This window comes from Gopherus flavomarginatus, chromosome 11 (assembly GCF_025201925.1).
Source record: "Gopherus flavomarginatus isolate rGopFla2 chromosome 11, rGopFla2.mat.asm, whole genome shotgun sequence".
Taxonomy (NCBI): domain Eukaryota; kingdom Metazoa; phylum Chordata; order Testudines; family Testudinidae; genus Gopherus; species Gopherus flavomarginatus.
In genome coordinates this window covers 4,551,973-4,573,539 of record NC_066627.1, presented here as the reverse complement: position 1 = coordinate 4,573,539, position 21,567 = coordinate 4,551,973, and the positions used below count along the sequence as shown (strand labels likewise).

The 21,567-nt window shown below is 63.5% G+C and overlaps 1 protein-coding gene across 1 annotated transcript; it reads right to left on the bottom strand.

Moving 5' to 3' along the window:
- Positions 1 to 10,805: 10,805 nt before the first annotated feature.
- Positions 10,806 to 21,405, bottom strand: IRF9 (interferon regulatory factor 9). Its single transcript, XM_050919063.1, has 9 exons — positions 21,328 to 21,405; positions 20,308 to 20,491; positions 19,674 to 19,860; positions 16,584 to 16,714; positions 16,377 to 16,476; positions 15,585 to 15,653; positions 14,281 to 14,646; positions 12,008 to 12,123; positions 10,806 to 11,757 (listed from the first exon to the last, which is right to left on the bottom strand). Exons 2-9 carry the CDS (start codon positions 20,488 to 20,490, stop codon positions 11,653 to 11,655), a joined length of 1,257 nt encoding a protein of 418 aa, XP_050775020.1. The 5' UTR covers position 20,491; positions 21,328 to 21,405; the 3' UTR covers positions 10,806 to 11,652.
- Positions 21,406 to 21,567: the final 162 nt, after the last annotated feature.

The window sequence follows — 21,567 nt, the reverse complement described above, 5'->3', positions numbered from 1 at the left end:
GTACCAACACCCCCCCCAATCCATCCAGAGTACCAACACCCCCCCATGTCCATCCCCGCTGCCAATGGCCCCCCGTGTCCATCCAGAGTACCAACACCCCCCCAATCCATCCAGAGTACCAACACCCCCCCAAATCCATCCAGAGTACCAACACCCCCCCCAAATCCATCCAGAGTACCAACACCCCCCCATGTCCATCCAGAGTACCAACACCCCCCCAAATCCATCCAGAGTACCAACACCCCCCGTGTCCATGCAGAGTACCAACACCCCCCCCAAATCCATCCAGAGTACCAACACCCCCCCATGTCCATCCAGAGTACCAACACCCCCCCCAATCCATCCAGAGTACCAACACCCCCCCGTGTCCATGCAGAGTACCAACACCCCCCCCAATCCATCCAGAGTACCAACACCCCCCCGTGTCCATCCAGAGTACCAACACCCCCCCATGTCCATCCCCGCTGCCAATGGCCCCCCGTGTCCATCCCGAGTACCAACACCCCCCCCAAATCCATCCAGAGTACCAACACCCCCCCGTGTCCATCCAGAGTACCAACACCCCCCATGTCCATCCCCGCTGCCAATGGCCCCCCGTGTCCATCCAGAGTACCAACACCCCCGAGTCTGCCCCCGCTACAGTACCAACCCCCCCGTGTCCATCCCGAGTACCAACACCCCCCCCCAAATCCATCCAGAGTACCAACACCCCCCCATGTCCATCCCCGCTGCCAATGGCCCCCCGTGTCCATCCCGAGTACCAACACCCCCCCAAATCCATCCAGAGTACCAACACCCCCCCCGTGTCCATCCAGAGTACCAACACCCCCCCCAAATCCATCCCGAGTACCAACACCCCCCCGTGTCCATCCCGAGTACCAACACCCCCCCCAATCCATCCAGAGTACCAACACCCCCCCATGTCCATCCCCGCTGCCAATGGCCCCCCGTGTCCATCCAGAGTACCAACACCCCCGAGTCTGCCCCCGCTACAGTACCAACACCCCCGTGTCCATCCAGACTACCAACACCCCCCCAATCCATCCAGAGTACCAACACCCCCCCGTGTCCATCCAGAGTACCAACACCCCCGAGTCTGCCCCCGCTACAGTACCAACACCCCCGTGTCCATCCCCGCTGCCAATGGCCCCCCGTGTCCATCCAGAGTACCAACACCCCCCCCGTGTCCATCCAGAGTACCAACACCCCCCCCAAATCCATCCAGAGTACCAACACCCCCCCGTGTCCATCCAGAGTACCAACACCCCCCCATGTCCATCCCCACTGCCAATGGCCCCCCGTGTCCATCCAGAGTACCAACACCCCCCCCAAATCCATCCAGAGTACCAACACCCCCCCGTGTCCATCCAGAGTACCAACACCCCCGAGTCTGCCCCCGCTACAGTACCAACACCCCCGTGTCCATCCAGAGTACCAACACCCCCCCAATCCATCCAGAGTACCAACACCCCCCCATGTCCATCCAGAGTACCAACACCCCCCCGTGTCCATCCCCGCTGCCAATGGCCCCCCGTGTCCATCCAGAGTACCAACACCCCCCCATGTCCATCCAGAGTACCAACACACCCCCCAAATCCATCCAGAGTACCAACACCCCCCCCGTGTCCATCCCCGCTGCCAATGGCCCCCCGTGTCCATCCCGAGTACCAACACCCCCCCGTGTCCATCCAGAGTACCAACACCCCCCCCAATTCATCCCGAGTACCAACACCCCCCCCGTGTCCATCCCGAGTACCAACACCCCCCCCAATTCATCCAGAGTACCAACACCCCCCCGTGTCCATCCCGGCTGCCAATGGCCCCCGTGTCCATCCAGAGTACCAACACCCCCCCAATCCATCCAGAGTACCAACACCCCCCCAAATCCATCCAGAGTACCAACACCCCCCCGTGTCCATCCAGAGTACCAACACCCCCCCATGTCCATCCCCGCTGCCAATGGCCCCCCGTGTCCATCCAGACTACCAACACCCCCCCGTGTCCATCCCCGCTGCCAACGGCCCCCCGTGTCCATCCAGAGTACCAACACCCCCCCAAATCCATCCAGAGTACCAACACCCCCCCGTGTCCATCCCCGCTGCCAATGGCCCCCCCGTGTCCATCCAGACTACCAACACCCCCCCCGTGTCCATCCCCGCTGCCAACGGCCCCCTGTGTCCATCCAGAATACCAACACCCCCCCGTGTCCATCCAGAGTACCAACACCCCCCCAAATCCATCCAGAGTACCAACACCCCCCCGTGTCCATCCAGAGTACCAACACCCCCCATGTCCATCCCCGCTGCCAATGGCCCCCCGTGTCCATCCAGACTACCAACACCCCCCCGTGTCCATCCCCGCTGCCAATGGCCCCCCGTGTCCATCCAGAGTACCAACACCCCCCCCAAATCCATCCAGAGTACCAACACCCCCCCGTGTCCATCCAGAGTACCAACACCCCCCCAAATCCATCCAGAGTACCAACACCCCCCCCGTGTCCATCCCCGCTGCCAATGGCCCCCCGTGTCCATCCAGAGTACCAACACCCCCCAGTCTGCCTCCGCTACAGTGCCAACCCCTCCGTGTCCATCCCGAGTACCAACACCCCCCCCAAATCCATCCAGAGTACCAACACCCCCCGTGTCCATCCAGACTACCAACACCCCCCCCAAATCCATCCAGAGTACCAACACCCCCCCGTGTCCATCCAGACTACCAACACCCCCCCCAAATCCATCCAGAGTACCAACACCCCCCCCAAATCCATCCAGAGTACCAACACCTCCCCCGTGTCCATCCCCATTGCCAATGGCCCCACATGTCCATCCAGAGTACCAACACCCCCCCCGTGTCCATCCCGGCTGCCAATGGCCCCCCGTGTCCATCCAGAGTACCAACACCCCCGAGTCTGCCCCTGCTACAGTACCAACACCCCCGTGTCCATCCAGAGTACCAACACCCCCCCCAAATCCATCCAGAGTACCAACACCCCCCCGTGTCCATCCCGAGTACCAACACCCCCCCATGTCCATCCCCATTGCCAATGACCCCCGTGTCCATCCCGAGTACCAACACCCCCCCAAGTCCATCCCCATTGCCAACGCCCCCCGTGTCCATCCCGAGTACCAACACCCCCTCGTGTGCATCCCCGCTGCCAATGGCCCCCCGTGTCCATCCAGAGTACCAACACCCCCGAGTCTGCCCCCGCTACAGTACCAACCTCCCCGTGTCCATCCCGAGTACCAACAACCCCCCCAAGTCCATCCCCATTGCCGACGGCCCCTCGTGTCCATCCAGAGTACCAACACCCCCTCGTGTGCATCCCCGCTGCCAATGGCCCCCCGTGTCCATCCAGAGTACCAACCCCCCCAAATCCATCCAGAGTACCAACACCCCCGAGTCTGCCCCCGCTACAGTACCAACACCCCCGTGTCCATCCAGAGTACCAACACCCCCCCCAAGTCCATCCCCATTGCCGACGGCCCCCCGTGTCCATCCAGAGTACCAACACCCCCCAGTCTGCCCCCGCTACAGTACCAACCCCCCCGTGTCCATCCCCGCTGCCAACACCCCCACGTGTGCATCTCCACTGCCAATGGCCCCCCTTGTCCATCCAGAGTACCAACACCCCCCTGTGTGCATCCCCATTGCCAACGCCCCCCATGTCCATCCAGAGTACCAACACCCCCGAGTCTGCCCCCGCTACAGTAACAACCCCCCCGTGTCCATCCCGAGTACCAACACCCCCCCGTGTGCATCCCCACTGCCAATGACCCCCGTGTCCATCCAGAGTACCAACACCCCCGAGTCTACCCCCGCTACAGTACCAACCCCCCCGTGTCCATTCCCGCTGCCAATGGCCCCCCGTGTCCATCCAGAGTACCAACACCCCCCGTGTGCATCCCCATTGCCAACGTCCCCCGTGTCCATCTCCAGTACCAACACCCCCGAGTCTGCCCCCGCTACAGTACCAACCCCCCCATGTCCATCCCCAGTGCCAACCCCCCCACGTGTGCATCCCCACTGCCAATGGCCCCCCGTGTCCATCCCGAGTACCAACACCCCCCTTGTCCATCCAGAGTACCAACACCCCGAGTCTGCCCCCGCTACAGTACTAACCCCCCCGTGTCCATCCCCATTGCCAACAGCCCCTCGCATCCATCCCCACTGCCAATGGCCCCCTGTGTCAATCCTGAGTACCAACACCCCCCCCAAGTCCATCCCCATTGCCAACGGCCCCCGTGTCCATCCAGAGTAGCAACACCCCTGAGTCTGCCCCCGCTACAGTACCAACCCCCCCACGTCCATCCCCACTGCCAACGCCCCCCCGTGTCATCCCCACTGTCAATGGCCCCCCGTGTCCATCCAGAGTACCAACACCCCGAGTCTGCCCCTGCTACAGTACCAACCCCCCCATGTCCATCCTGAGTACCAACACCCCCCCCAAGTCCATCCCCATTGCCAACGGCCCCTGTGTCCATCCAGAGTACCAACACCCCCCCAAATCCATCCAGAGTACCAACACCCCCGAGTCTGCCCCCGCTACAGTACCAACCCCCCCGTGTGCATCCCCACTGCCAATGGCCCCCTGTGTCCATCCCGAGTACCAACACCCCCCCAAGTCCATCCCCATTGCCAACGCCCCCCGTGTCCATCCCGAGTACCAACACCCCCTCGTGTGCATCCCCGCTGCCAATGGCCCCCCGTGTCCATCCAGAGTACCAACACCCCCCCAAATCCATCCAGAGTACCAACATCCCCTCGTGTGCATCCCCACTGTCAATGGCCCCCCGTGTCCATCCAGAGTACCAACACCCCCGAGTCTGCCCCCGCTACAGTACCAACCTCCCCGTGTCCATCCCGAGTACCAACAACCCCCCCAAGTCCATCCCCATTGCCGACGGCCCCTCGTGTCCATCCAGAGTACCAACACCCCCTCGTGTGCATCCCCGCTGCCAATGGCCCCCCGTGTCCATCCAGAGTACCAACCCCCCCAAATCCATCCAGAGTACCAACACCCCCGAGTCTGCCCCCGCTACAGTACCAACCCCCCCGTGTCCATCCAGAGTACCAACACCCCCCCCCAAGTCCATCCCCATTGCCGACGGCCCCCCGTGTCCATCCAGAGTACCAACACCCCCCAGTCTGCCCCCGCTACAGTACCAACCCCCCCGTGTCCATCCCCGCTGCCAACACCCCCACGTGTGCATCTCCTCTGCCAATGGCCCCCCTTGTCCATCCAGAGTACCAACACCCCCCTGTGTGCATCCCCATTGCCAACGCCCCCCATGTCCATCCAGAGTACCAACACCCCCGAGTCTGCCCCCGCTACAGTAACAACCCCCCCGTGTCCATCCCGAGTACCAACACCCCCCGTGTGCATCCCCACTGCCAATGACCCCCGTGTCCATCCAGAGTACCAACACCCCCGAGTCTACCCCCGCTACAGTACCAACCCCCCCGTGTCCATCCCCACTGCCAACGCCCCCCGTGTCCATCCTCACTGCCAATGGCCCCACGTGTCCATCCAGAGTACCAAGACCCCCCCATGTCCATCCCCATTGCCAACGGCTCCCGTGTCCATCCAGAGTAGCAACACCCCTGAGTCTGCCCCCGCTACAGTACCAACCCCCCCATGTCCATCCTGAGTACCAACACCCCCCCCAAGTCCATCCCCATTGCCAACGGCCCCTGTGTCCATCCAGAGTACCAACACCACCCCCAAATCCATCCAGAGTACCAACACCCCCGAGTCTGCCCCCGCTACAGTACCAACCCCCCCGTTTGCATCCCCACTGCCAATGGCCCCCTGTGTCCATCCAGAGTACCAACACCCCCCCATGTCCATCCAGAGTACCAACGCCCCCCATGTCCATCCCTGCTGCCAATGCCCCCCCGTGTCCATCCCCGCTGCCAATGGCCCCCCGTGTCTATCCCAAGTACCAACACCCCCCCAAGTCCATCACCATTGCCAACAGCCCCCGTGTCCATCCAGAGTACCAACACCCTCCGTGTGCATCCCCATTGCCAACGCCCCCCATGTCCATCCAGAGTACCAACACCCCTGAGTCTGCTCCCGCTACAGTACCAACCCCCCCATGTCCATCCCCACTGCCAACGCCCCCCATGTCCATCCAGAGTACCAACACCCCCGAGTCTGCCCCCGCTACAGTACCAACCCCCCATGTCCATCCCTGCTGCCAACGCCCCCCGTGTCCATCCCGAGTACCAACACCCCCCCGTGTCCATCCCCACTGCCAGTGGCCCCCTGTATCCATCCAGAGTACCAAGACCCCCCCCAAGTCCATCCTCATTGCCAACAGCCCCCGTGTCCATCCAGAGTACCAACACCCCCCAGTCTGCCCCCGCTACAGTACCAACCCCCCCACGTCCATCCCCACTGCCAACGCCCCCCCGTGTCCATCCCCGCTGCCAATGGCACCCTGTATCCATCCAGAGTACCAACACCCCCCCATGTCCATCCCCATCGCCAACGGCCCCCGTGTCCATCTAGAGTACCAACACCCCCAAGTCTGCCCCCGCTACAGTACCAGCCCCACCATGTCCATCCCCACTGCCAATGGCACCCTGTATCCATCCCGAGTACCAACACTCCCCCGTGTCCATCCCCATTGCCAAGGGCCCCCGTGTCCATCCCGAGTAACAACACTCCCCCGTGTCCATCCCCATTGCCAACAGCCCCCGTGTCCATCCAGAGTACCAACACCCCCCAGTCTGCTCCCGCTACAGTACCAACCCCATGTCCATCCCCAGTGCCAACACCCTCCCGTGTGCATCCCCACTGCCAATGACCCCGTGTCCATCCAGAGTACCAACACCCCCGAGTCTGCCCCCGCTACAGTACCAACCCCCCCGTGTCCATCCCCACTGCCAACGCCCCCCGTGTCCATCCTCACTGCCAATGGCCCCACGTGTCCATCCAGAGTACCAAGACCCCCCCATGTCCATCCCCATTGCCAACGGCTCCCGTGTCCATCCAGAGTAGCAACACCCCTGAGTCTGCCCCCGCTACAGTACCAACCCCCCCATGTCCATCCCCAGTGCCAACACCGCCCCATGTCCATCCCCGCTGCCAACGCTCCCCGTGTCCATCCCCACTGCCAATGACCCCGTGTCCATTCAGAGTACCAACACCCCCCATGTCCATCCCCATTGCCAACACCCCCTCGCATCCATCCCCACTGCCAACGGCCCCCGTGTCCATCCCCACTGCCAACGGCCCCCGTGTCCATCAAGAGTACCAACATCCCCGAGTCTGCCCCCGCTACAGTACCAACCCCCCCATGTCCATCCCCAGTGCCAACACCGCCCCATGTCCATCCCCGCTGCCAACACTCCCCATGTCCATCCCTACTGCCAACGGCCCCCGTGTCCATCCAGAGTACTAACACCCCCGAGTCTGCCCCCGCTACAGTACCAACCCCCCCATGTCCATCCCCATTGCCAACACCCCCCTGTGTCCATCCCCACTGCCAATGCCCCCCGTGTCCATCCCGAGTACCAACACCCCCCATGTCCATCCCCATTGCCAACGCCCCCTCGCATCCATCCCCACTGCCAATGCCCCCCGTGTCCATCCCCACTGCCAACACCCCCGTGTCCATCCCCAGTACCAGCACCCCCGAGTCTGCCCCCGCTACAGGACCAACCCCCCCATGTCCATTCCCGCTGCCAATGCCCCCCCATGTCCATCCCGAGTACCAACGCCCCCCCCATGTCCATCCCCACTGCCAACGGCCCCATGTCCATCCCCAGTACCAACAACCCTGAGTCTGCCCCCGCTACAGTACCAACCTCCCCATGTCCATCCCCACTGCCAATGCCTCCGTGTCCATCCCCAGTACCAACACCCCTGAGTCTGCCACTGCTACAGTACCAACGTCCCCTCATGTCCATCCCCACTGCCAACGCCCCCGTGTCCATCCCCAGTACCAACACCCCTGAGTCTGCCACTGCTACAGTACCAACGCCCCCCGTGTCCATCCCCAGTACCAACGCTCTCCTGTGTCCATCCCCACTGCCAATGCCCCCATGTCCATCCCCAGTACCAACACACCCGAGTCTGCCCCCGCTATAGTACCAACGCCCCCCCCACGTCCATTCCCGCTGCCAACGCCCCCCGTGTCCATCCCCAGTACCAACACCCCCGAGTCTACCCCCGCTATAGTACCAACGCCCCCCCCATGTCCACCCCGCTGCCAATGCCCCCTGTGTTCATCCCCAGTACCAACACCCCCGGGTCTACCCCCGCTATAGTACCAACGCCCCCCCCATGTCCATCCCCGATGCCACCCTCCCTTGTCCATCGCCATTGCCAATGGCCCCCAGTGTCCATCCCAAGTACCAACACCCCCGAGTCTGCCCCTGCTATAGTACCAACGCTCCCCCGGTGTCCATCCCGAGTACCAACACCCCCATGTCCATCCCTGCTGCCAATGCTCCCCGTGTCTGTCCCCAGTACCAACACCCTCAAGTCTGCCCCCGCTACAATACCAACTCTCCCCCATGTCCATCCCCATTGCCAACACCTCCTGTGTCCATCCCCAGTACCAGCACCCCGAGTCTGCCCCTGCTACAGTTCCAATGCCTCCCCGTGTCCATCCCCGCTGCCAACAGCCCCTCGTGTCCATCCCTGCTGCCAACGCCCCCCGTGTCCATCTCCAGTACCAGCACCCCGAGTCTCCCCCGCTACAGTACCAACACCCCCCATGTCCATCCCTGATGCCAATGCCCCATGTCCATCCTGAGTACCAACGCCCCCCATGTCCATTCCCGCTGCCAACAGCTCTATGTCCATCCCCAGTACCAACACCCCCGAGTCTCCCCCGCTACAGTACCAACACCCCATGTCCATCCCCGATGTCAACGTCCCCCGTGTCCATCCCCATTGCCAATGCCCTCCGTGTCCATCCCCAGTACCAACACCCCTTGAGTCTGCCCCCGCTACAGTACCAACGTCCTCTCATGTCCATCCCCACTGCCAACGCCCCCGTGTCCATCCCCAGTACCAACACCCGAGTCTGCCCCCGCTACAGTACCAACGTCCCCTCATGTCCATCCCCACTGCCAACGACCCCGTGTCCATCCCCAGTACCAACACCCCTGAGTCTGCCCCCGCTACAGTACCAACGTCCTCTCATGTCCATCCCCAGTAACAACATCCCCCATCTCCATCCCCTCTGCCAACGGCTCCCCCATGTCCATCCCCAGTACCAATGGCTCCCCGTCTCCATAGCCGCTGCAGTGCCAACGCCCCCTCGTCTCCATCCCCGCTGCAGTGCCAATGCCCCCGTCTCCATCCGCGCTGCCAACGGCTCCTCCATGTCCATCCCTAGTACCAACGCCTCCTCCCGTCTCCATCCCCGCTGCAGTGCCAACGCCCCCCCCGTCTCTATCCCCGCTGCAGTGCCAACGCCCCCGTCTCCATCCCTGCTGCCAACGGCTCCTCCATGTCCATCCCTAGTACCAACGGCTCCTCCCGTCTCCATCCCCGCTGCAGTGCCAACGCCCCCGTCTCCATCCCCTCTGCCAACGGCTCCCCCATGTTCATCCCCAGTACCAATGGCTCCCCGTCTCCATAGCCGCTGCAGTGCCAACGCCCCCCCGTCTCCATCCCCGCTGCAGTGCCAACGCCCCCGTCTCCATCCCCGCTGCAGTGCCAACGCCCCCGTCTCCATCCCCGCTGCCAACGGCTCCTCCATGTCCATCCCTAGTACCAACGGCTCCTCCCGTCTCCATCCCCGCTGCAGTGCCAATGGCTCCCCCGTGTCAATCCCCGCTGCCAATGCCACCCCCGCATCGATCCCTGGTGCGAATGGCCACCCCGTGTCAATCACTGGTACCAATGTCCCATGTCAATCCCCAGTGCTAACACCCTCCCCGTGCCAACAGACTCACCATCAATTCCTGATACCAATGCCCCCCCCGTCAATCCCAGTGCCAATGGCCATACACACCCGAGTGCCGATACCCAGTGCCATATTCCCCATGTGAATGTCTCTGGCTGTAATCCTCTGTCATGGAACCTCTTCCTTTTCCTGGCCGTAACCCTCTGAGCCCCGGCAGCTGCCCCCCATCGGGTCCTGAGATCACTTTCAGGGGGCTTTTCTGCACCCCTCGCCGCTGTCTTATGATGACTTACTGCATAGCTATGTAAACCACTGTCACTAATAAAAGTTAATGACTTACAAATTAATACCATATAACCATGGCTATAAACCACAGTAATTGCTAACCCTGAAATAAAGAAGAATGAAGGTTAGTGGCTGATACTTACACCACAGTAATATTTAATAATGGATATAAAAGAGATTGATAACTGAGACTGATGATAGAAAATATATTAACCACTAAATATACAACAAATTAAAATATATTAGCCTCTAATATCATTGAGAACTGATATTGGCTAATGGCAAAATATACACACAATTAATATATATTAACCTCTAATATTTTTATATTTAATATTGAATAAGCAAATCTACAGTAGACTAATATATATTAACACCTAATATTGTTGATCATTAATATTGACTCAAGACCAAATCTACACTAGATTAATCCATATTAAAAACTGATATCGCTGACAATTAATAATTGCTAACAGAAGCTAGTGACTAAACATACAATAAATCAATATGTATTAACCACTAATATTGTTGATAACAACAGGTAAGAAATATTAATGAGTAATGTTCACAAGAAATGAAGTAATACATCACAATAATGTATAATAATAAGGCACGTAATTAGTATATAAATGAGACAGAGTTTCTGGCGGCTAGATCAAATAAAACTTTATTTAAAAACACAAGACACAGTTCATAAAGTTTCTTGCAGTTAGGGATAAAGTGCAAAGGGACCCAAGCTTAAGGTCCTAGCTGTGGCTGTAAGGGGTGGGGGGCAGAAACAATGTTGCCGGAGGTCAGGAGGGCCTTTGGCATATAAAAGTTTCTACAAACTGGAGAAGCTTCCTTCTATCCTGGAGAGAGGGACGTAAAACTAGAAGGTCTTGCCTCTACGTTTACTACAGGACGTTCCGGCACTGCCAGGGCCAAGACAGGATGTCCTGCCTCTGTACAATAGGAAGTCCTACCGCTACACATTCGAAATGCCAGGAGCTCCCTCCCGAACAATGTGCAAAACAGGATATCCCACCCCCTACGCACTGGTCAAGCCAGGAAGTTCCACCCTTACACAATCCAAATCCCTGGTGGTCCCTCCCAGCTCTACATGAGGCAAGACAGGAAGTCCCACCCTTACACAATGGACATATCGGAAGGCCAGCCTCCAACAGGTTCCAGTCCTCCAGGAACTGCTTCCCTGAGCATGCACCAAGTCAGGAAGTGTGTTTGACAGTGGTGTCCAACCCCAGGAAGTCCCTCCTACAGACAGTGAGCAAAAGAGGAAGTCCCACCTCAATGAAACAGGTGAGACGCAATATCCTGCCCCATCATGTTCCACAAGCCAGGAAATCTCTTCCCATATAACGGACAAAACAGGAAGCATGTTGGGGGGCATGACTTCTAAGTACAGAAAGTACCTGTCCCGAATGGGACAAGGAAGGAAGTTCCACCCCTGGCCCCCTAAATTGAGGCAATGGCAGGGTCTGGAGCATCTTGGGTCCCCTCAGATTGGGCTGAAGAGACAGGAGGGCTCCAGGGAGAGGAGGCAGACGGACGCCATCTCCACCTCGGGCATGTCCAGCAGCTTCCGGGCAAAGGCTTGCTCCATCTGTAGGGGGCAGGGAGAGCGTTAGGGCATGGCTGCCCCCCACCATCCCACAATGCACCTCAGCTCTCCCTGCACCCTCCCACAATAGACCACTGCTCCCACACATCATCTCACAATGCACCATTGCCACCTCGTACCCTCACCATCCCATAATTCACCATCCCACAATGGACTTTGCCCCCTCACTGCCACCCACAATGCACCTCTACTCCACCATCCCAAAATGCATCACTGCCCCCTGGCTGCCCACCTGGATGATGATGAGCTTGTCCGCGGGGCCGTCCTGCTGGCCTAGCTCCTCGCCCAGGCATAGGGTGACGTGGGGCTCTGGCTGGGTGCCCAGGCCCTGCCGGTACAGCTGCAGCGCTGTGGGGAGAGTGCCGGGGGGCAGGGTTAGCGCGGGCCCGGCTCTGGGTGAGTCAGAGGGGGACTCAGGGGCACAGCAGAGGAGATTTGGGGGCACAGCAGAGGAGATTTGGGGGGGGCACTCAGGGGGGGTTGGGGAGCACAAGGGGGGCGATTCAGAGGTTGCAGCAGGGGGACACAAGGGGTTGCAGTAGGGCTGCAGTGTGGGGACTAGGGTTCGCTATAAGGGGACAGGGAGTTTGAGGTCCCAATGAGGGAGATTCAGGGGTCAGACCAAAGGTGGATCAGGACTGGGGGGGGGGGGGGGCTCATAGCAGGGGGGCCTGCGAGTCACTATGGGGGCATGTGGTGTCAGAGTGGGCCATGGGGGTCACAGCAGGAGGGCTTGGGGGTCATTATGGGGGGATGTGGGGTCAGAGTTGGCCATGGGGGTCACAGCAGGGAGGCTTGGGCATCATTATGGAAGGATGTGAGGTCAGAGTTGGCCATGGGGCCACAGCAGGGAGGCTTGGGGGTCATTATGGGAGGATGTGGGGTCAGAGTTGGCCATGGGGGTCACAGCAGGGAGGCTTGGGGGTCATTATGGGGGGACGTGGGGTCAGAGTTGGCCATGGGGGTCAGAGCAGGGAGGCTTGGGGGTCATTATGGGAGGATGTGGGGTCAGAGTTGGCCATGGGGGTCACAGCAGGAGGGCTTGGGGGTCATTATGGGGGGATGTGGGGTCAGAGTTGGCCATGGGGGTCTTTCCCTTGTTAAGTTGTATGTGAGTTTTACTGTTCTGCAAGAGTACAGTGTGTGCCTCAGTTTCCCTGTGTGCTGCACCAATACCTCGATGGTGGGATCAAGTGTGTGAGACTTTGGCTGAGACCTCTGGGGCAGGTGAGGCTGCCCCAGCTGCCTGCACTTATGCTATGGCTGGTGCCCATATGGGGGTAGCCCAGTGGTTTGAGCACTGTCCTGCTAAACCCAGGGTTGTGAGTTCAATCCTTGAGGGGGCCACTTAGGGATCTGGGGCAAAATCAGTACTTGGCCCTGCTAGGGAAGGCAGGGGCTGGAGTCGATGAGCTTTCGGGGTCCCCTCCAGCTCTAGGAGACAGGTATAGCTCCATGGCGGTGTCTGAGGTTGGGTTGTGGGAAGCTGGCAGTCTGCTGAGGGGGAGTCCAGGCCCCCTAGTCCAGGACTCCCCAAGATGGACTCGGCTGACAGTCACTGATCTCTGTGCTAACAAGCTCCGTTCTACGCTGTGTTCCTGTTGACTGCTAAACCTTCTGTTTTACTGCTCCCCAGACCCAGCAGGATGCTCTGTCCCCGGGGTGCAGTTTATCCCACCTCTGCCACCAGCTGTCCCAGAGTCCCCGGGGGATGCTCGGGAGCTGCTCCCCATGCAGCCAGCCGGGACTCGGGGGATTCTCCTCTCGGAGCAGCCTGGCTCCCGGGCTTCCCCCTTCCTGAGCCTGACCCCAGAGCATCCAGCGTCCCCGTCCCCCTGGGTGCGTCCTGCAGCGAGTCCCCCCGGGGGTTCCTGGGGAGCCAGAGGGCCCTGCCCCCCAACTCCGCAGCCAGATGTGACTCTCAGCCAGCGTAAAACAGAAGGTTTCTCAGTCGACAGGAACACAGCGTAGAACAGAGCTTGTCAGCACAGAGATCAGTGACTTTCAGCCGAGTCCATCTCGGGGAGTCCTGGGCCAGACGGCCTGGACTCCCCCTCTGCCAGTGCCCCAAAGCAGACTGCCAGCGTCCAGCGACCTGACCTCACCCCCCCGTTGCTCCTCCTCCTCCTCCTCGTCTTGGGCTCCAAGTGGGGATATGGGGGTCAGGGGTCCGAGTGGGGAAATTCAGGGTCTGAGTGGGAATATGAGGGATGGGGGGGTCTGAACAGGGATATGGAGGTCAGGGGTGAGTGGGAAAATTTGAGGTCCGAGCGGATATGGAGTTTGGGGGTCCGAGCAGGAAAATTTGGAGTCTGAGTAGGGATATGGGGGTCAGGAGTCCGAGTGGGAACATTTGGGGTCTAAGCGAGGAAATGGGGGTTGGGGGTCTGAGCGGGGGATACTGAGGGTCGGGGGTCCAAGAAGGGAAATTTGGGGTCCAAGCAGGGATATGGAGTTTGGGGGTCTGAGCGGCGGATACAGGGAGTTAGGGGCTGCCCCACTCACCTTGGCGGAAGGCTGCCCCACTGAACACCTGCATGACTTCATCTCTCTCCAGCTTGCTGGGGGTGGTGGGGGGTGTCCCGGAGCCCCTCCAGTACACCCGGCCCCGACAGCGGCGCCGGACGAAGAGCCCTTGGGGGGCACTGGCCACCATCACCCCCTTGGCCAGCGCCCCCAGCAGCTCTTGCGTGGCCTGGCGCTTGTGGGGGTCCTGCACCCCTTCGGCGGGGGGCAGCAGCACCCGCTGCATAAAGCTGGGGGCGTGGGGCACAGGCGCGGGTGTGGGGGTCACCAGGAAATCGCCATGGGGCAGCCGCTGCTGCCACACCAGCTCTCCACTGTACCACAGGGACAGCAGCACCGAGTAGTCTGTGGAGAGAGAGAGACGGGGGCTATGGGGGCTGTGGGGAAGAGGAAGGGGGTTCTGAGGGGTGTGGGTCAGAGGAAGTGGGGTATGGTATGGGGTGAGTGGCACAAAGGGAATGGGAGGTGTGGGGCAGAGGAGGGAATTATGGGATGGATGGGGCAGAAGGCATGTGGGTTTGGGGCACAGGAAGGAGATTATGGGAGATATGGGGCAGAGAGGCTATAGGGGCTGTGGGGTGGTGGAAGGAAGATGGTGGTGTGGGGGACAGGGTGTGGGGGACAGGGAGGAGGTGGGGAGGACAGGTTGTGGGGGAGGTATGGGGTATGAGGTGGGGGATGGGGTTATGGGGTGGCAGAGTGGGGAGCTGTGGGGTATATGGGGCAGGGAGGAGGTAGGGAGGATGGGTTGTGGGGGAGGTAGGAGATGGGGGACGGGGTTATGGGGTGGCAGGGTAGGGGGCTGTGGTGTGTGTGGGGCAGGGAGGAGGTGGGGAGGACAGGTTGTGGGGGAGGTATGAGGTGGGCGACGGGATTATGGGGTGGCAGGGTGGCGGTGTGGGGTGTGTGGGGCAGGGAGGAGGTGGGGAGGATGCGTTGTGGGGGAGGTAGGTGGGGGACGGGGTTATGGGGTGGCAGGTGGGGGGCTGTGGGGTGTGTGGGGCAGGGAGGAGGTGGGGAGGACGCGTTGCGGGGGAGGTAGGTGGGGGACGGGGTTATGGGGTGGCAGGGTGGGGGGCTGTGGGGCAGGGAGGAGGTGGGGAGGACGCGTTGTCGGGGAGGTAGGAGATGGGGGACGGGGTTATGGGGTGGCAGGGTGGGGGGCTGTGGGGTATATGGGGCAGGGAGGAGGTGGGGAGGACGCGTTGCAGGGGAGGTAGGTGGGGGACGGGGTTATGGGGTGGCAGGGTGGGGGGCTGTGGGGTGGGGAGGTCTGGTCTCACCATCCGTGGGGGGCAGGAGGGCCCCTGACTCCAGCGTGACGTTAATGACGATCTCATTCAGATCTGGGGCTGTGGGAGAAACAGGGCCTGAGTCATGGACTGACGCCCTCGTCCTGACCCCCATCACCCCACTGATCCCCCATCCTGACCCCCAACTCCCCACTTGCCCCCTCTCTGCCCCCAACACCTCACTGATCCCCCCTCCAGACCCCCAACTGCCCACTCACCCCCCGCTCTGCCCCCATCACCCCACTGATTCCCCCGCTCTGCCCCCAACACCCCACTGATCCCCTCATTCTGACCCCCAACTGCCCACTCACCCCCCACTCTGCCCCCAACACCCCACTGATCCCCCCATCCTGACCCCCAACTGCCCGCTCACCCCCCACTCTGCTCCCAACACCCCCACTGACCCCCTGCTCTGCCCCAACACCCCACTGACCCCCTACCCTGCTTCCAACTCCCCACAGATCGCCCTGCCCTGTCCCCCAACTGCCCACTCACCCCCTGCTCTGCCCACAACACCCCCAATGACCCCCGCTCTGCCCCTACCAGCCCACTGATCCCCCATTCTGACCCCCAACTGCCCGCTTGCCCCCCACTCTGCCCCCAACACCTCACTGACCCCCCGCTCTGCCCCAACACCCCATTGATCCCCCTGCCCTGACCCCCAACACCCCATTGATCCCCCCTGCCCTGACCCCCAAAACCCCATTGATCCCCCCTGCCCTGACCCTCTGCCTTGCCCCCAAGTGCAGACTGACCCCCTGCCCTGATCCCCCCAACTCTTACATGGGACCCCGGTGTCAGGGCTGCACTTGCTGGTCTCGATGCCAGAATCATCCGAACTCTGGGAGGCGCCGGCCGTGGGCTCCGACTCTGACGTCACCTCCTGGGGTGGGCAGAGAATGAGATGGGGGGCCAGCCCCCTGGAGACACATCCTGCTCCCCCCCAGCCTCCGCAGACACCTCCTGACCTCCCCCAGCCCCCACACTCACCATGCTGACCATATCCAAGGTGAGGGGGGCCTGGGCAGTCCCCCCGCTGGTCTGCACCTCATCCCCCTCCGAGGAGGAGTCGGGGGGCTCCTTCTTCCCCTGCTGGGGGACCCTCCGAGCTGGCAGCTTAGCTGGGGGGAACAAGAGGGGCCCTTAAGCAGGGAAAACAGGGATTCCAGGGTCCCTGGGGGGCTGTGACATAGGACAAGGGGGTGCCTGGATGCCGGGTCCCTGGGAGGCTGTGACACTGTGCAGGGGCTGCCCGGGTCCCGTGACAAGGGATGGGGGTGCCCGGGAGGGCTGGGACGCCGTGTGGGGGCTGCCCGGACACCGGGGTCCTGTGACAGGGGATGGGGTACCCGGGAGAGCTGGGATATTGTGTGGGGACTGCCCGGACACCGGGGTTCTGTGGCAGGGGATGGGGTACCCGGGAGAGCTGGGATATTGTGTGGGGGCTGCCCGGACACCAGGGTTCTGTGGCAGGGGATGGGTGCCCGGGGGGGGGCTGTGACACTGTGTGGACTGCCCAGATGCCGGGATCCTGTGACTGGGGATGGGTTCCCGGGAGGGCTGAGATACCATGTGGGGGCCGCCCGGACGCTGGGGTCCCGTAGCAGGGGATGGGGTGCCCGGGAGGGCTGGGACACCATGTGGGGGCCGCCCGGACGCTGGGGTCCCGTGGCAGGGGATGGGGTGCCCGGGAGGGCTGGGACATCGTGTGGGGGCTGCCCGGACGCCAGGGTTCTGTGGCAGGGGATAGGTGCCCAGGGGGGCTGGGACACCGTGTGGGGGTTGCCCGGACGCCGGGGTCCCGTGGCAGGGGACAGGTGCCCAGGGGGGCTGGGACACCGTGTGGGGGCTGCCTGGAGACCGGGATTCTGTGGCAGGGGATGGGGTGCCCAGGGGGGCTGGGATAGCGTGTGGGGGCTGCCCGGACGCCGGGGTACCGTGGCAGGGGATGGGTGCCCAGGGGGGCTGGGATAGCGTGTGGGGGCTGCCCGGACGCCGGGGTACCGTGGCAGGGGATGGGTGCCCGGGGGGGGCTGGGACAATGTGTGGGGGCTGCCCGGATGCCGGGGTCCCGTTGCAGGGTATGGGGTACCTGGGGGGGCTGGGACAGCGTGTGGGGGCTGCCCGGACGCTGGGCTCCCGTGGCAGGGGATGGGTGCCCGGAAGGCTGGGACACCGTGTGGGGGCTGCACGGACACCGGGGTCCCATGGCAGGGGATGGGTGCCCGGGGGGCTGGGACACCGTGTGGGGGCTGCCCAGACGCCGGGGTCCCGTGGCAGGGGATGGGTGCCCAGGGGGGCTGGGACACCGTGTGGGGGCTGCCCAGACGCCGGGGTCCCGTGGCAGGGGATGGGTGCCCAGGGGGGCTGGGACACCGTGTGGGGGCTGCCCGGACGCCGGGGTCCCGTGGCAGGGGATGGGTGCCCAGGGGGGCTGGGACACCGTGTGGGGGCTGCCCGGACGCCGGGGTCCCGTGGCAGGGGATGGGTGCCCAGGGGGGCTGGGACACCGTGTGGGGGCTGCCCGGACGCTGGGGTCCCGTGGCAGGGGATGGGTGCCCAGGGGGGCTGGGACACCGTGTGGGGGCTGCCCAGACACCGGGGTTCTGTGGCAGGGGACGGGGTACCCGGGAGAGCTGGGATATTGTGTGGGGGCTGCCCGGACACCGGGGTTCTGTGGCAGGGGATGGGGTACCCGGGAGAGCTGGGATATTGTGTGGGGGCTGCCCGGACACCAGGGTTCTGTGGCAGGGGATGGGTGCCCAGGGGGGCTGGGACACCGTGTGGGGTCTGCCCGGACGCCGGGGTCCCGTGGCAGGGGATGGGTGCCCAGGGGGGCTGGGACACCGTGTGGGGGCTGCCCAGACACCGGGGTTCTGTGGCAGGGGACGGGGTACCCGGGAGAGCTGGGATATTGTGTGGGGGCTGCCCGGACACCGGGGTTCTGTGGCAGGGGATGGGGTACCCGGGAGAGCTGGGATATTGTGTGGGGGCTGCCCGGACACCAGGGTTCTGTGGCAGGGGATGGGTGCCCAGGGGGGCTGGGACACCGTGTGGGGGCTGCCTGGAGACCGGGATTCTGTGGCAGGGGATGGGGTGCCCAGGGGGGCTGGGATAGCGTGTGGGGGCTGCCCGGACGCCGGGGTACCGTGGCAGGGGATGGGTGCCCAGGGGGGCTGGGATAGCGTGTGGGGGCTGCCCGGACGCCGGGGTACCGTGGCAGGGGATGGGTGCCCGGGGGGGGCTGGGACAATGTGTGGGGGCTGCCCGGATGCCGGGGTCCCGTTGCAGGGTATGGGGTACCTGGGGGGGCTGGGACAGCGTGTGGGCGCTGCCCGGACGCTGGGCTCCCGTGGCAGGGGATGGGTGCCCGGGGCGGCTGGGACACCGTGTGGGGGCTGCACGGACACCGGGGTCCCATGGCAGGGGATGGGTGCCTGGGGGGCTGGGACACCGTGTGGGGGCTGCCCAGACGCCGGGGTCCCGTGGCAGGGGATGGGTGCCCAGGGGGGCTGGGACACCGTGTGGGGGCTGCCCAGACGCCGGGGTCCCGTGGCAGGGGATGGGTGCCCAGGGGGGCTGGGACACCGTGTGGGGGCTGCCCAGACGCCGGGGTCCCGTGGCAGGGGATGGGTGCCCAGGGGGGCTGGGACACCGTGTGGGGTCTGCCCGGACGCCGGGGTCCCGTGGCAGGGGATGGGTGCCCAGGGGGGCTGGGACACCGTGTGGGGGCTGCCCGGACGCCGGGGTCCCGTGGCAGGGGATGGGTGCCCAGGGGGGCTGGGACACCGTGTGGGGGCTGCCCGGACGCCGGGGTCCCGTGGCAGGGGATGGGTGCCCAGGGGGGCTGGGACACCGTGTGGGGGCTGCCCGGACGCCGGGGTCCCGTGGCAGGGGATGGATATCCAGGGGTGCTGGGACAGCGTGTGGGGGGCTGCCCGGACGCCGGGGTCCCGTGGCAGGGGATGGGTGCCTGGGGGTGCTGGGACAGCGTGTGGGGGCTATCCAGACGCCGGCGTCCCGTGGCAGGGGATGGGTGCCCGGGGGGGGCTGGGACAGCGTGTGGGGGTCCCCGCTCACCGGGGCGCTGCTCGGCGGGGGGCACCAGGCGATACACCTTGTAGGGCTCGGCGATGTCGAGCTGGGAGCGCGTGGGCACCTCCTCGAACTCAGGGCTCTTGTTGAGGGCGCAGCGCAGGCGGGTCTTCCAGCCCGCCGGGTCCAGCCGCTCGCCCGGCCGGTACTTGCCCTTGTACTCTGCCCAGGCCTGGGGACGAGCAGGGGGTTAGCGGGGGCCCAGCCCCTTGGCGTGCACCACTCCATGCCCTTAGCGTGTCCCATCCCGTGTCCTTAGCATGTTCTATACCTCTTGTCCTCAGCATATTCTACTGCCATGTGCCCTTAGCATGTCCCCATCCCACATGTGGCCTTAGCATGATCCCACCTGTGGCTTTAGCAGGCACATGCTGTCTCCTTGGCATATGGTTAGCATGTGCTGAGCATGTACTTTGCATGTTAATAGCATGTGCTGCTAGGGGCCTTGCTGTGTTTTAGCAGAACCTTAGTTGGTATTTGCTGTGTCTTTGGCATGGGTGTTGCATGTTGCTACTGTATCTTTAGCATGTGCTTAGCATCTCTTTAGTGTGTGTGTCATGTTGCTAGTATAGCTTCAGCGTGTGCTTGGCATGTTGCTCAGCGTGTCCATGGCGTGTACCTTGAAGAAGGCAGCATCCTCGTCATGGCGGAAGTCCTGCTTGCCAGCGTGTTTCCAGGGGATGCGGAACATGGTCTTGGCGGGGGGGTCGTCCCAGACCAGCCCCGGGAACCGCCCGAGCTCCACCTGCTCCACGGTCCATTGGCGCAGCTTCCGCGTGGAGCGGGCCCGGCCCGACGCCATCCTGGGGGGTGGGGGGAGGGAGTGAGCTACCCCGGACCTGCCACGGAGCCCCCCACACCATCGGGGCGGGGCTGGGTCACCGGGGGCCCCCACCCACCCGCCCAGGCTGTGCTGCCCCTGCGTGGGTCAGGGCCCCTGGCACTCCCAGGGATCACCCCCCCCGGGGGAAATTCCTCCAACGTCCCCCATCAGCCCCCCAACTTCAACCCCCACTAGGGCTTCTTCCCCTCCCCGCTGCACCCCATGGACACCCCCAGAACCCCCCCGACTTTTCACCCCTCCAACCCCCTGCACTGCCAGAGCGCCAACCCCCGAGCATGCGCCCCACTGCGCCCCCTTGCTCCCAGCGAGCCCCCCCCGCACCCCACTGTGCCCCTTCGCTCCCAGCGCACCCCCTGCACCCCATAGCGTGCCCCCTGCACCCCACTGTGCCCCCTTGCTCCCAGCGAGCCCCCCTGCACCCCACTGTGCCCCCTTGCTCCCAGCACACCCCCTGCACCCCATAGCGTGCCCCCTGCACCCCACTGTGCCCCCTGCGAGCCCCCCTGCACCCCTGTGCCCCCTTGCTCCCAGCGAGTCCCCCTGCGCCCCCCTGCACCCCTTTGCTCCCAGTGCGCCCCCTGCACCCCTTTGTGCCCCCTTGCTCCCAGCGCGCCCCCTTGCTCCCAGCGAGCCCCCTGCACCCCACGATGCCCCACTGCGCCCAGCGAGCCCCCAGTTCTGTTTTCAATTCACCCCAGCTTAGCCTGATTCACCCCCCAGTCACCCCGAATCCCCCGCCCCCGTCTCTCGGGGGGGCCGGTCGGACCTGCCCCCGCGCCCCCGGCCCGAGCTCACCTCCCGGCCTGCGCAGCGCGTCTGTCCGGTCCGTCCGCCCGGCCCCCCTGCCCCGCCCCGGGCGATTCTCCGCCGCTCGCTCCTTTTCCCAGAAATCACGTGGCCCCGAAGCCTCGAAGGCCGCCAGGGGGCGCCCCGGACACGCCGAGCCGGGCTGCGGGGCGGGAGTGAGGGGCACCGGCAGGGTGGGGGGCAGGGGCTGCGGGTCGGGAGTGAGGGGCACCGGCAGGGTGGGGGGCA

Bases quoted from the DNA above. Each gene is read 5' to 3' on its own strand.
- IRF9 (XM_050919063.1), bottom strand. From the start codon at position 20,490: ATGGCGTCGGGCCGGGCCCGCTCCACGCGGAAGCTGCGCCAATGGACC. The intron at 12,124-14,280 runs GTGAGTGGGGCA...CTCTCCCCACAG, and splicing joins TGGGGCAGCCTTCCGCCAAG to CGCTGCAGCTGTACCGGCAG. The intron at 11,758-12,007 runs GTGGGCAGCCAG...TGCCCCCTACAG, and splicing joins ACAAGCTCATCATCATCCAG to ATGGAGCAAGCCTTTGCCCG.